At 39.9% G+C, this 15,683-nt stretch overlaps 1 protein-coding gene across 3 annotated transcripts; it reads right to left on the reverse strand.

Moving 5' to 3' along the window:
• Window positions 1–3,795: 3,795 nt before the first annotated feature.
• On the reverse strand, window positions 3,796–10,363 carry prdm2a (PR domain containing 2, with ZNF domain a). 3 transcript variants are annotated; one of them, XM_026154483.1, is made up of 4 exons: window positions 10,250–10,363; window positions 8,779–8,840; window positions 4,174–8,453; window positions 3,796–4,089 (listed from the first exon to the last, which is right to left on the reverse strand). In XM_026154483.1, the coding sequence occupies exon 3, from the start codon at window positions 8,385–8,387 to the stop codon at window positions 4,206–4,208; it is 4,182 nt and encodes a 1,393-aa protein (XP_026010268.1). In that variant the 5' UTR covers window positions 8,388–8,453; window positions 8,779–8,840; window positions 10,250–10,363; the 3' UTR covers window positions 3,796–4,089; window positions 4,174–4,205. The 3 variants fall into 3 exon arrangements, with proteins under 3 accessions (XP_026010268.1, XP_026010269.1, XP_026010270.1); XM_026154484.1 differs by lacking the exon at window positions 10,250–10,363 and adding an exon at window positions 9,875–10,243; XM_026154485.1 differs by lacking the exon at window positions 10,250–10,363 and adding an exon at window positions 9,864–10,243.
• Between the last annotated feature and the right edge of the window lie 5,320 nt (window positions 10,364–15,683).

The following is a 15,683-nucleotide window of genomic DNA, read 5'->3' on the forward strand; positions in this document are numbered from 1 at the left end:
TCTGACTATTTCAGAAACTGCTGATCTTCTTAGAGTCTCCGACAATCATCTATAGGGTTTACAGAGAAGTCATTAGAGAATGATCAAACTTTAAACTCCACAGCCTGCCTGAGTATTGTTGCAGTTATGTCCATCCCTTTATGATCACAGCGTACCTATCTTCTGATGGCTTCTTCCAGCAGAAAAATGCATTTTACAGCTTTTCAAAAATCCTAATATAGGAGCATTTCCAACTTTGAAATCCTTTCGATGAAATTGGTAGACATTTGCAGCTTGAAATGTCAGCTGTAATTCAGCTATAATGCACCAAGAATCAGTTTGTGGCTCTCATGCAACATTAACCAGTATTTGTGAATTCACATAAAAACACATTCAGAATGAAGTTATAAGTTAAAAGTGACAGAAATGCCATTACTCTCTTCAGTTAATGTTTGCTCTGGCCTTAACGGAAAGAAATATTTTTAATACACTCAGGCAGGTCTATTCATCTAACTGACACAGACACAGAAGGACTGAGCTGTGTAATGCTCTAGAAAGGCTCAACCAAAAGGTACATATTAACCAGCAGCCCAGCATGTCTCTCAAATGTTAATCTGCACAATCTCAGCTTTTGATGGGAAATGTCTAATTAGCAATTTTAGCTGTAGGTGGAGCTGAAAGACTAACAGTGGTGCAAAGAGTGGCACATACTGAGTAGCCTTTAGTATAGAAGAACAAGGAGGAGTTTGTTGGAATCTGTCAAGACTCAATTTTGTTTGTGTCATCAGATTACTTCTATCCTCAGTCTGCAGGAAGAATGTACTGAGCCGCTTTGATGCTCGTGGAAAATTTTCTGTACAAGCCAAAAGAATGTGGAAATGTGGAAAATGACCAGTTAATCAAATGGCTTCTCAACATTTTTAAATATCATACAAATACTCTCCACTTTCAAGATTTAAGCATGTGCAAGCATACAAATAGAGCATGAAAAAGCTATATATATAGTAAGTAATTAGTAGCAGATAATGCTAACACCAAGCTGTTTTTTTAGGCTTGCCACATTTTCTTTTATCCTCCACTTGTCCAGTTTCCTCAGTTGTTGTAAAGACAGTGTGCATTATCCAGATATTTCCCAGGTTTTTAGCAATTAAGTGTTTGGGAGTCACCTTATTGGTTTGAAGATATTTTTTAAGCCTGTCAAACTTTGTTATCTTTGGCAATTTTTGTCAAGATGTGTACTAGTAGCAAAAGTACCTAAAAATACAATTTAAAATATGTTCTTTGTTGTCTGTTATGTGAAGACACAATAACTGAGTCATCCCTTGAGTTAGGTGCCTTATTTATGCTTGGGTGATTCATAGGTCAGTGCTAAGGAGCTTAAAAAACAAAAAACACTTCTCTGAAAGTGGTCAGAGACAAGGACTAAACTGAAAATTAGTTGGGAAAACAGCCAATGTCCAAAGAAAAACTGTGAAAGACCTTCAGAGAGCTTTGAGAATTCTTGCTCAAGACCACAAGAATAGAAGAAAAGTCAGATTCCTTGGAAGCAAAATATAAAGAATTGAGAGGTTTCTCAACACTTCTTCACAGTAAAGTAAAACAGCATGAAGAATGTGCGGTAGTGAGTTGCTCCTGTTGATTATATATCTTGTAGAATTAAGAATGCTATACTACATAACTGTTTTTTCAAGAATTGGGTCCTAGGATGGGAACTGTGGATATTCTTCCATGTACCAGAGACGAACAGTGCCCCCTCTCTCTTTTAGAGTGCAGAAAAACATGAATGGATTTTTCAAACAGAATGTTGTAGTGTGGTAGAGATGCAGTGGTATTACATTATTATCTACCGTTCTCCTCAGTTATCTGCCATTCCTGAAGTTAAAGTAAGGAAAGTGCGCCACCAGCTGGCCATTGTTGAATACTTTCAGAACACAATCCAAAGGCTGCAGCTCTTTACTGGGATTCTTTAAACTCAACTTGATCCATTAGATAAAGTTTCATATAGACTCCACAAAAAGCTTTAACATTCTCAATTTATTCTGAACACTTGCTTGAAAAACGAAACAAAACTTTAGTGCAAATCATACAGAGAAATTGTTCAAAGACTGATAACATGATTTTTAAATTATTAATAAATATACAGGACTCCATTTACACTACGAAATGCTACAAGCACTTTTCACAGTAAAATAACAGTCTCCCAAAACGTTCTGTACATCCAAGATGTTGAAGACTTTCTGAACGAAAGCAATATTATTAATAATGAGTTTGAAAGTCAAAAATGTATAAGTACCATTACTGTCCCTCAGATACAGGCCATTGTCAAGTTTTAGTTTGAGCAAATTAATAACACTCAGTTCAGTCATAACACAATTACTACCCTGTATAGCACTGGAGCAAACTAGTAGCTTAGAAATTTTTAAATAAACAGATACTTTACTGACATGATGCCACAAACATTTTTATATGCCACTAGAGGTTTGCTGCACAAAAAACAAAAAACCCCAAACAAAACAAAAACAAACCAAAAAATATTCCCATACTGTGATTGATACATGTTGGACTTCATTTTATGCACTTCACACATTAAACTGTTGACAACTGCTGCACAGATTATAAGCAATGATGTAATGCTTGTATGTTACAGATGGAAATATCTTAACTGACTGCACATTAAGTGGGGCCAACACTACAAAAAAAGAAAAAAAAAAAGAACAAAAAGAACAAAAACACAAAAAAGCAAGCATTTGCAGAATAAGTGCAAAATCAGGTGAGCAAATTAAGACAGTGAAGCCAAAACAAAGATTGGCTCTGTCAGTGTTCTTTAGACATGAACTTAAATGTAAAGCCAGCAGTGGTGCATCAGAATATTAGCACAGTATTTCTGTTTGGGAGTGCGCTGTAAATTCACCAAACTGCAGAGCTTCCCCAGACATTAAGAATTTATCTGTGGTGTCACACATTCAAAACGGCTGCAAAGGCAGCGCTGCGTTCTCAAGCAAAAGCTTTCCAGGTACGTTTTTTATCTTGTTTTTATGACAAGAAATGTCACATCAATGCAATATTTCAAAGCATCTTCTGCAAGGCCTGAATATGCAAATTGAGCTACAGTAAGTGATGGTGACTGTATTTGGGTGAACCACCTAAGTAAATTCTTTACTTGGGAAACACAGAATACTTGTTTTCACCACTTTTATGACACATTTAGTCATATTATATACATTAGATGGCACATAGAGCATTATTAATAAAACTCCCATACATGTATTTACAGTAGCAGCTCGGCCAATGACAAAATACGGTTTTGTACTGAGAAGGCTTTAGCATTAAATCAACTTAATCTCACATTCTCATGATGAAAAATGGACTTTCCCAAGTATTAAGTGACACTGCTCAAATTCATAGTTGCAATTTATCATGATGCTTGTCACCAGTATTACATACACTATGGTTTTGTATGATTCTGTAGGCTGAAGTTCAGAAACAATCATACACATTTACATTTTCTTATCTCTGGCATGTCTTCTGGGTACTTACGCTGGTTACTTCCTAACAGGCCAACAAATGATCAGAGGCAGTGTTTAAGGCCTAACTGCATCTCCAAAAAAAAAAAAAAAAAAAAAAAAATTCCATCCCAAATGAATGCAACTTAAATCACAAGCTCACAGACAGCATGCATTAAGAGTTTAAACCAAAAGGCCACAGACAACAGTTAAGAAAAAGTGCAAATGCATGCGGGAAATGATTGCCACCTGCCATCGTCTAACCTAATGAGCAGAGTAGCCCTTCCAGCTCAGTTCCCCCCCCCACCCCCCCTTCAGTTTGTGACATGTAGCAGTCAGATTAAACTTCAAGTGCAAATCCAAGCCGTTGACAGAAAGTTTCTGCAATGAAGGATAACTCTACAAAACTCCAAAAATACTACAAAAGCATTCAAAGACTTGGTTATACACAAACCTACTCACTGCAGTATCCTTCATGGTCTGTTGTAAGTGTCCTGAATTCAGTTTATTATACAGTATTCTGCAGCCTACAAGTCTGCTGGGTTTACAGTGTCGTTACCAGTTTTCTCCCTTTAAAGTCACTGAAGGAGATCCATACAGCAGAGTCCTGAGAATAAAAATAAAACAGATTTCTTAACACAGCCGTGCTGAGAACTTACACACAAGCTACATGTGCTACTATGTTTGCTACCTGCTGATCCCCGATCGCCTGCTGTGTAGTCATCAGGCTGAAGCGCTCTGCTTAGCACTGCTGGTGACGGATCCGGTTGCTTCTTCTCTCCTCTGGGTGGGAGGCAACTCATCCTTCTGCGGTGCTGTCTGCCGAGGTTTGACAATAGTTATTTTGATGGGAACTCCTTTGACGCTGTGCTGCACTCTGCTATACTGCCGCATGGAGGGGTTAAAAGTGCGAACAATGGGAAGCTCATTCAAGGTGGGCGTCTCTTGTTTTGGCTGCGTGCTCTCTTTTATAATGATTTTACTCCTTTTGCTTGAAAAGACAGTTTGCACTGGTAGGATGGCAGGCCTCTTTGCAGAGGCGGACGTCTGGAGTCTTGTTTTATGTGGAGGTGAGCCTTGTTGTTGCTCTTCACCATGAGGAACCCCTCTATGCAAGTGTCCATCGTTTTCCTTCGTCACAGAGATCCCACATTCTTTCCTTTTCTTTACCTCTTTAGGTTTCTTGGGGCAAACAGCCATGTGTTTGGTTCTGCTGCGACGCATTGTGAATTCCCTGCTGCAGTGTGGACACACAAATAGTTCCTGCTGCTCACCCACTTGTACAGGTGACATTTTATTTGATGAATGCACGGACTTGTTCCTCTGTGGCATGACCCTTTGGGCAAACTTTTTCTTCCTTTTGTTAAGTACTTTGAACTTTACAGGTGGTTCCTGGCTAGGTTTGGACCTGTTTGACTGACTGACTCTGTTTGAAGCATTTAATCCATTTGTAGAATTGGTAGTAGACAGCACTCCATTTTGAGATTTTGCAAAGTGACGTAGAGGTATGGGATTCTTTCTGGGTGTGTATCGCCTTTTATCACTGGCATTGGCACAAGCCAAGATGTGCTTGTGGAGTTCTGGCATGTTATCAAAGCTTTTTCCACATTTGGTGCACCGAATGGCTGTACTGAAGGTCTGTGGGATGTTGTGTGTAGTGAAGTTTGTGGCTGAAGCCAACGAACCAGCAGGTGATCTGTTGTGGTAAGGAAATGGAGGGGGCTTGAAGCTGGGATAGTGCTGGTTAATGCCAAGACGAACATCAGGCCCTTTGATTTTGCCTCCATCTGAAGCCATGACTTTAATTGTTGTAAACAGTTCTTCAGCACCCACATCTACTTCACCCTCTTCCTTTTTCACCAATTTCTTGAGTTCCTCTTGAGCTTCAGGTCCTGAAGCATCTGTGTTGACTTTAGCTGAATTGTTGTAGTTCTGAGGTCTTAGTTTGCCTTTTTCTTCTTCTGTATGAGTACACTGCTGGCCTGGATGCAATTCTTCCTGATGCTGCTTCAGATTGCAAAGATATACAAATTCTTTTGTACAAGCACTGCAAACATAAGTCTTCCCAACACCGTGGAGGCTTGATCGATGGTCAAGTAAAGCAGAGGGTTTGCCAAATAGCAGCACACAGAACTCACATTTGTAGGGCCAGTCATCAGCATGGTCAGCCACATGATGACTAAGTTCCTTCATTGAATGGAAAAGCTTATCACACACATTGCAGATGAAATTCTTGGTGAATGTCTGCTCTTGGACATCATTTTCTGGATCATTTGAGGATTCATCTTCATTAACTTTCTCGGGAGAGGGAGCGGGTTCAGGTGAGATTTCAGGTGCGGAAGCAGAACTGTCAGGGGCTTCCTCAGGTTTTGTGGTTGGTGGCCCTGTCCCAACTGAGGGCTCTGGGTCAGAGTTTGACTCACCCAGAGGAGGACAATCTGATACCACTGAGGTGGAAGTGGACAGAGTTACCGATTCTGCGATGGAGGACACAAGAATAGTGGGTTCCACAGTTTGAGCACTGGGAACAGATACAATCTGTTGCTGTTCTATGTGATTAACAACCATCTGTGTAGGTGCTGGAGGCTCAGCTGTATTTTCTTGTAAGGTAATTGCAGCAGGAACTACATTCCCTGGGGCTTCAAGAGCTATTGTACACTCTATTAACACAGTGTTACTGGCAATGTTGTAAGAGTTGAGTAGGGAATCACTTAAAGTTACAGTGGGTGTGAACGGCACTTCTGTGATAGGTGCTGAATCAACTATTGGTGGGTTGAGAGCTATTTGATCAGTAAGAAACACATGGCCAGGTAAATTTAGTGTTGGGTCAAGTGGTTGGGAAAGTGTGACGAGATTTGCAGAGTTTGTAGTGGCAAATGTAGGCGTTAAATCACTCTCAGAAGAATTTAATGCATTTTCTGCGCAGAGTACCAAGGGTTCAGTAGTTATATTTGGGCCCAATACCTGGATTGGTTGGCTCGAAGCAGTGGAGATAGGTGGCGGTGGTGCCAAAACTGTGATTAATGAAGGAGCAGTAGGGAGCATGGTGTGTGCAGCTGGGGAAGCAAATGCTATAGTGCATGGTGAAGCTGGTTGCAAGGCGACAGGAGTCAAGGAGGCAGATGATGGAGTGAGAGAACTGTGGGGTAGGGTAAGTCCATAGACAAGTCCATCTGCAACAGGCTCCACTGGGGTAACAATGTTTGAACCCGTTACTATGGTGAAGTCTGTGACTAAAGGAGCCTCAGAATTTGCAAGACTTAGGTTTTGGTTTCCAATTTTTATCAAGGATTCTTCCATCACTGCTTTTTGTTCTTCTTCATTGGCAAAAGCCTGTGAACCTGAATTTGACATAGTTTCAGATTCACAAAGGCTCTTTTTTTGCAAACTCAAATCAAGCACAGCATTAGCTAAAGCTACATCTTCTTGTCTTTTGACTGTATTAGAAAGATCCAGAGGTTGCTGGTTACAGGAATTACCGCCTGTCACAGGGGGCCAGTTGTCTGGCAAAACAGGTTTCACTGCTGTCTCCGTCACGGATGTAGTAACGTCATCATTGTCACAGACTGTTTGGTTCACAGGTGAACTATGTTGGTTTTCTATCTGCCCTGTACTTACAATATCAAAATCTCCCAGATCTGACAATGATGACTCTTCATTAGATGTTGGAGTCTGTTGTGGAGAGCCTGTTGGAGAGCCAGTTCTTCTCTTAAACTTTCCTGTTCCAGAAGGTAGGACAGAGATAGAGACAGGTGAGCATGGCTTCTGGCCATCTGTAATGAGCGCAAGTGTCGGTTTAAGGCCATCCTGCTTTTCTAGGAGCTGTTTTAGCTTTGGCGACAGAAACACTGTTCTTTCTTTCTGCACAACTGTAGACTCTGTATTCTGAGGAAGTAAATTCTCTATTAACGAAGATACAAGTGATGATGAAGATGAAGACACAACTACCTCAGACTCCAATTCGGTTTTAATTTGTGGTAAGAGAGGTGGTGTTGCAGTTCTCCTCTTGGCAAGTGGTTGACCAGGTATGTCATTGCTTATAACTGAATCTGCATTTAATACCTGGCTGATATGAGAGGGGTCCAGAATCAGGGCATCCAGTCCAACTAGAGTCGAAGACCCAGAATGGACCTCAGCTGCTTCACATTTACTGACTGTACTTGTTGACACTATCTTTCCATCAATGTAAAAACTCAGATTCTCTGAAATATTGCTAGAGACATCTAACATGTAATGTTCTTCATGTTCCCCTTCATTCTCCACAACAGCTGCAGGTGGTGTATTGTCACCAAGCCGTGTTTGCTGCTGAGATGATTCACTGACTGTTCTGTGAAGGTTTTCCTCTTGAGGCAGCTGAGCTTTTTCCACATGTGTGAACTGCAGCTGGTTCTCGTGAACTCTACGCTCATGGCGTCTCTTGTTGGTGTGGGTTGTGAATATTTTTTCACAGTACTTGCACGCATGATGCCCCTCTGATACTTCTGATGTGTGTGGCTGATCAGTGAGATCTCCAGCTGACAAAAGAGAAGTATTAGAGCTAGTCGTGGATGACGTATGAAGCTGCGTGACTGAATCTTCTGAATCCAGAGCGTTTGACTTTTCATGCGGCAGGTGACTTAAATTTGACGGAAAAGACATTTTGTTTGTATTGTTTTTGTATAAATGTGCCTCATCATTAGCCAAAGCATGGACCTCCATGTGTTTTTCCAAAGCTTGCTTGCTGGCAAACTGTCCTTCACAGTGCTGACAAGGGAAAGAGCTCCCATCTTTCTCAACCTGATAATGAGACCTCATCATGTCAGGTTCCATGTTGGAGTTGACTTGGTAGATCTCCTCTTCTTCCTCCTCCCCTATCTCCTCACTGCCTCCAAATTCTGGTATGTACACACAAGGAGAGTGCTCCATCTTCTGTGATGTCTTGATCCAATTCTCTTAAGTATTTCTGTGACAAAACTTCAGCAGTTGTCACACCTATTGAAAAGAAGAAAAAAAGAAAGAAATATTGACAGTAAATATGCCTCAGAAAACCATATGAGGGACATTCCTTTTCTTTGACACCAAACACAGCCAAGAATAAATAAAAGCAGTTGGAAACAGAGTGTTTCATGTGGTCTGAACTATGAGGTTTTGGCTCTTGTTATTTGAAACTTTGGCCATATTAAATATGGCCAAAGGGGTGGTCTGACTGTTGAGGTTCACGCTCTAATATTGCAGCATCTCTGGATTAAAATTAAAAGAGTGCGTTCAAGGGCACAATTTTTGTAAAATAAAACCCAAATGAATTGCAGCATCTTACCATTTTCACGTTTACTACAGGCAGATGTTTTCCTTAGCAGATGATCGCACTGAGTTTTCTTTCTGATGGAAGAAGACAAAACACATGGGGAAAAAACAAAAAAAACAACAACTATCAAGACAGCTCCATAACACTGGATGACAGACAAACTCAAACTGCTAATGGGTGAGAAGAGAGAAGTGATCAAAGTAAGCAGAAGTGGCATGAGAGTAGTTGAGCTGGATGCTTTTATCTTTCTGGCTTACTGACTGCTGACTATGCTTTCAATGTCTTGTTAAGCTGTGCTGATGTGAGAAGGATCTTGAAGCATCAAATGCAACATAAGATAAAAGACACTTAAGGGGAAAAAAAAAAGCTGCCATGTCAAAGTTATTTTCTGTAAATGTTTAATTTCAATTACAAGTCCAAAAATACTCATAATCTTTGTCAATGACCTCATTTAACCTGGGTGCCTTAAATTACCTGTTAAACTTATTACATTCAATTCACCTGGTGATGGCCGCACAGCTTTTGTTTTTCCTGCCTTTAATTTGAGAAATAAATTGGTGCATTTGGACATTCATCTTCTTGTTGGTTTAACAAAATGGCAGGCCCATCGTGTCCCTGATTTGTCGTAGCTTCTTAGGACTGCACTCGCACTAAACAGCATCAAAATTAGCATAAACCAAGCGTTACGTTTATTTAAGCAGGTTTCCCGTTTAAAACATGTATTTTTATTCATTCAGCATCACTGTTGATTTACTAGCGCACTTGCACCGAGAAGAGAAAACGTAAACAAAAACTCACTAATGCACAGACTATTTCTCCTATATTGCAGATAATCCCGTGGCGCGTTTCTGTAGCACAAATATATCAAAATCGTGCCGTTTACACAAAACAAAAACTGTTCCAGCACCATTCAAGGGCCTGCGCACTGAATAATTAGAGGCAGTCTCCAAACATTCAATTAGGATATTCATTAAAATGTGCTGAAACGCGTTTATTTAATACATATATCACGTAAAATGTAATTATAACACACATTTGTGAATATTTTATATTACTATAATTGCAATTCGTTATATCTTTGGAGTGCGTTCACGCACATCTGCTTCACCTGGTTTGATGACGCTCCCCGTCCTTGCACCATTGCTAACTGGTCACACAACACGTCGTCACATTACTGTTTTGCTACACAGGCTGCTAGCTTGTCCACTGAAAGGTCAACTCACTTTTTGAGTACACACATTTAACTACCCCCAGGATGCAAGAAAGTTGCTTGCAAATTATGCACTTGTAAGTGCCAAGGTCTCGTGACAATGCTGTCAGCAAAGTGAGAGAAATCAGCTGTTATCGTCCATTAAAGTACTAACGATATGCTGCTAGCATGAATGCTAGCTCGCAAGCACTGGCTAAATGTATCGTCGAGTTCGCGACACAACCTTCAAGAATAAGTCAAATAAAAGTGCACGTAAAGGTTTCGCGTACATACTCGTGTTTGCAGACAAACCGCCGCAGATGGACTTCTAATATTCCTCTTGAGCTGCTAGTAGACAGTTGTATTTTCTCCCCTTCCTTAATGCACCAACAAGGTTCTGGCTTTCTGATTGGTCAGACAAAATGGATGTCAAAATTGGTCCAATCAAAAGCAGTGTTGTTAAAGCCCATAAAAAACTTGAAAGCAAAAGCACATACACGCTATAAGCGAGAGGCAGCCAAACTGTCGTTTCAGATTTAAATGTGAATATTAATGTGGAGCTTGTTTATTTATTTTTTAATAAATGTTAGACATTCAGCTCCAGTTCTGCTGACTTTTACTCTTTAAAAACAAAAGTCCCATCTTCATGTTTGTGGTTGTTAGGTGTGAGAAATCCTCTGTTGATATATTTTTAAATTTATTTTATTATTGTAATTGCTAGCTTTAAAAATGGTCCTCAACCGGAGGCCTGGGAGCTTGAGGGTCCTGCGCACTGCATCGAGTGCTCTTCTCTCAGCCCTTGGTACTCGCCCAGCTTGTCGTTTCCTTCTTATATTCTTATGGCCAGATCAGAGTGCAATATTTACAAAAAGACACAGTGGTACCAAACAGCCTCTTTGGATAATGTGCTGGCATCCGACCCCCAGAGTGAAAGGGGATAATGGCCATTTCAATCTTGCTGAATCTCATAATGAATGATAACAACAGGGGATATTTTAATTTCTTTAAAAAACACTAAAACCAAACAGTCAGTGCAGTGTATGGATTTGACCTGTAGAGGGCGGCATATAATAAACTCTGTGGGCTCTGGGTGCACCTTCCATGCGGGTAATTCTGAAACTTTGATCATTTACAGTAGGACTAGCGCGTTTTTAGACATTTAGAATGAGTAATTCATCCTAGTTCTAACAGTGTTTAGTAGAAGTGTAATTTCAGTTTTTAATTGATAAACGTATAAATATAACTGTTTACAAAAACGTTTCTAAGGATGGAAGGTAAATAGGCACGTATTTTTCTGGTTCATTTACAACTTGCATTGATAGTTAGCTGTTAAATAGATGTTTCCACTTGAATTAGTACATTATTTTCAGGTCTCCTTCATTACAGTTGTCATGTTGTGTCAAGAAGTTTCACGATGTGCACTGAGCACTTCTCTGTTTTCCCTTACTAGACAAGGCACTAGCTCATATTAAGCTCACATCTACATTGACAGACACTTGGCATCATGTCCACCTTAGCGTACAGGATTTTGAAAGCATCTGAACAAGTTCACCAGACTCTTTGTGCAGAACAAGGGTGGTACTCTCATGGCACATGCATGACATGTCTCTTTTAATTTTATATGTTCTAAGGGGTGTTTCATCATAAATAGCAAAGCTTCATCTATTATATATACATTTCTACTCTATATTCCCACTTGTAAATTCCAACTTTGAAAACCTGAAGTAGTTGGTACAGTGTGGTATGGTGAGCTTATATGCAGTGGCTCTTTAGGGATAAACAGCATTAGGTGGCACATAGCTCATTTAATGGCAAGTTGACTATGATGATGTTTATTTATAGCTTGTCATAGCGAAACTTACCCAGAGCTCCAGCGTGCCTTTCACAGCTGATGGCAATTCCAGCTGTGGAATTATAATGAGAAGTTTCCAATTGAGTCTGCTGGTCAGACACATCTGTCAAGTCATCGTCTAAGCAGGTGCTGAGTGCCTGGAAGTTACGTCAAACACATGGCTAAGCAGTTGGAAATGTGGAGAGGAGCTTTGCAAATAAAAATGCGAATGAGCACATAAAATGTAGAACACAATGAGTGATCAAGCTGTAGTGTCACATCATCGCTTTATTAACTCAGGGAAAAATGTTAGCTTACACATAGAAAATCTTTGCAGTGACACTATACAAAAAAACCCTTCTATGTGCTGACTTGCACAAAGATAAAGTGTGTTTTTAAAGTTGCTTTTGTATCCCTGTGTTTATACTTTCTCCACTCCAGACATTTTATCGGGGAAGAAAAATTATTTAGTCGGATTAAATTGTGAAGTGATTTTGTAATTTATACATTTAAGATAAACATGTTTCATGACTCTATTCATTGGTTTAAACTTGGAGACAGTATTTAAAACAAGGGATACTTAAATGAGTTCATGTAGTAAATGCAACAGCTAGTTTGTGAGCTATAAGGTAAGCCAGTCTATTAGTCTAAAATTATTGAAAAATATTTTCTTTTGTATGTTTTGTTTTTCCTTTACTGTTAAATACAGTTTTCTGTTAGTCTTTGTTAAATTTACTGTGCAAAAGTCTTGATCCATCCCTCATTTCTTGATATTTTGCAAGAAAACTGGGAAATAGATGGAGCAGTTCATTAAAAATGCAAACATATATGGAAGGAAATACAGTGTATATATTGTCCAAAAACAGAGTTTGCATGATTCTAGCAATGTTGAAAGTTGGTGTTTGTTATGACCAAAAACTACTCTGTCTGAACTTTCTTAGACAAGCTTTCTTGTAATTTGTGTAAGTAGTTTTCATGAGTAATTCTCCAGGCTTCTTTAGATTGATGCTGTCTTTTGTTCTGTTCTCTGTCAAGATGATCTCACGTTGCTTCAATAATGTTTAGGTCTGGGGTGTGGTGATACCAATCCATGACTGTGTGTTTTTCTATCAGGTAGGCTTTTACTACATTAGTAGTGTGTTTTGAATCATTGTCATACTAAAAAATTGAAGCCATTGTATTCCATGGTGGATCAAACTCTGACAGTACTTTTCTGTGTTCATAATTTCAATTTTGACAAGATCACCAACACCACTGGCAGAAATTAAGCCTTAAACAATGACAGAAGCACCAACAAGTTTTGCAGACACTCACTGCTGTACCGCTCTCAGGATCTTCTCCGACATATTGATGATAATTTCAATCAATCAATGACCCTAAAGTTAGGGCATCCACTGGCTATGTTATGCTGTTGGGAATGTTTGAGTACTATAAATCGTATGAAAGTTGTACATTGTGGTCCTGATTATAAAAGGAAAATTTTCTATCCTGATAAGGTGAGCTTTTTTCCACAATAACAACACCTCTGTCTACGGGGTAACTCAGGTCAGCAAATTCTCTGATGAGTATGAAAATTAAGTTAAGTTGAGTGTTAAGTTCTTATGGTCAAAAAATAGAATAGAATATTTTTTTATGTCAAAAGGTTGAACATTTGCTAATATTTTTGATGAGCGATTAAGAAAGTAAACTAAAGAAAAGTGTGTCCTGTGCAGCAGGAGCCAGTTTGTGCCAATAACACTGTGCACAATGAAACCTTCACCATCATACAAGGCAAAGAAGGAAAGAGAAAGACGTGTCCTATAACATTCTCATGTATCAGACAGATTACTGAGCAGAACACTGGTACAAAAACAATAAAGGGTCTCTTATAGGAGATGCATGCCACACACCCAGACAAAGACTTGCCTGTAATCAGACAACATGTCACGTCACTCGGACCAAATAAAAATTTTATTGCTTCGTGTTGTTGCATGCCAGATGTTCAGTGAAGAATATGTAAATGTCACACACAAGTACAAACTGTGTGTAAAAACTTGATCCTGCACACATGTGCATGTAACTCCAGCCCACTGTATTATATCTTGTACTTGCACACATCACACTTACATGCTAATAATCCCCTAAAGTCCATATAAAGCATGTGCCCTTCAAAATCACAGCCCCGATTTGCTTTTGCATGCAAACACACATTCAGAGGTCACACTAAACCCCATCAAGGAGCATGCTGTGTATATATAGACACCGTACACACGTATATAACTCATAAAGGCACATACAGCATCAATCTTCTACCTGCTGTACTATCTCCACCTCTTTGTGAAAGCAAATTCAGTTTTCTCCTGCATTATCCATAATATATCTGACTACACACACACACTGTTTCTGCATGTCACTCAACTTTGAGCACCCTCTCTTTAGTTTTCCACCCCCACTTGTGGGCCCAGCTGTCTGTGCCACTCAAAGGTCTATAGGCTGACATTTTTTCATGACATCACAAACCCCTGAACACTGGTGAACCGTAGGATCGTATTCATTCAACTCCAAGAGATGAACACTGCAGATGCACAGGCACTTATCTGAGAGTACGCTCATGTTTCAGCTGACATTTGGCAAGAGGTAGGTCACAAGCCAACCAGTTCAACTAACTACTGGTAAAAATTTAGTGGTCAGTAAGGATAACTGAAACCTGTGCACCATTACCACAACACATTTTACTGCAAGACTGTATCATGTAAGTACCAATTATAAACATCTATTTTCTTCCTCTTATCCAATTCAGGGTAGCAGGGGGCTGGAGACTATCCCAGCTGTGAGAGGCTAATACAGAGAGACAACAACCGCTCACACTCACGTCTTTGGACTGTGGGAGGAAGCCACCCGGACATGGGGAGAACATGCAAACTCCCCACAGAAAGGCCCCAGGTAGATGGTGGAGTTGAACCCAGGACCTTTTTTGCTGCAAGGCAAGCGTGCTAACCACCATGCTGCCCGCAATTATAAACAGTATAGTGACATCTTTTTTAAAAAAAAACAAAAACTGTTATACGTTAACAGTGTTTTATATTTAAAAAAGAGCTGTCAAATCTCATTAATGTCACCTAAACACTTTTATTAGTTCCCTTCCTTTTCCGTGTCTTTCTGTGTGGCGTGCTGTGTTATTTAACTACTTAGATAAGTGAATCCCAAAATGTTGATTCTGTTCATCTGGACGTAGCGTTTTCAGTGGGAGAAACGTTTCGTCACTCATCCAAGTGACTTCTTGAGTCTCAGCTGACTGCAGGTTTCCCCAACCTTAAAAACAGCACATTTGCACAATAACTGAAAGCAGCCCACTGAATGAACAATGAGTGACGAAACGCTTCTGCCACTGAAAACGCTACGTCCAGATGAACAGAATCAACCTTTCGGGGCCATATAAGGTAAGCAGCTTCGCTTGTAAACAGCCAATCTAACAGAATCAACCTGGTGCTGATTTTCAGGTTTGTATTTAGAAATTCTTTTATTGTTATACCATCTGTGCTTCAGTTGTCCTGTTAGGATTACATTTTGCTGACCGAGCCAAACATGATCCCACAAATAATAAAGATAATCAGTTTTCTCCTTTGTGGACTACGTCGCAAAAACAGGCAGCTCACAGTCAGCTATGAGTGATCTAGAGTGATCTGGCTGTCGCAAAAACAAACTCACATCCAACAGTCTTAAGTTTAGGCGAAAGATATCGCCGTATCCATCTGTCCGCTAGAGACGAATGATTTCCTCCTTCCTCTCAGACAGATTTTCAGTTATCCCCCCAGACGCGTACAGGAAGGGGAGGCGGAGTGGGAGGGGGACTTTTTGTAGTGACTAAAACCTGATGACCACATTACTTGGATTTGGTTAATATATGAAACCTGTACA

The sequence above is a fragment of the Astatotilapia calliptera genome, chromosome 20 (genome assembly GCF_900246225.1).
Source record: "Astatotilapia calliptera chromosome 20, fAstCal1.2, whole genome shotgun sequence".
In the NCBI taxonomy this organism is placed as follows: domain Eukaryota; kingdom Metazoa; phylum Chordata; class Actinopteri; order Cichliformes; family Cichlidae; genus Astatotilapia; species Astatotilapia calliptera.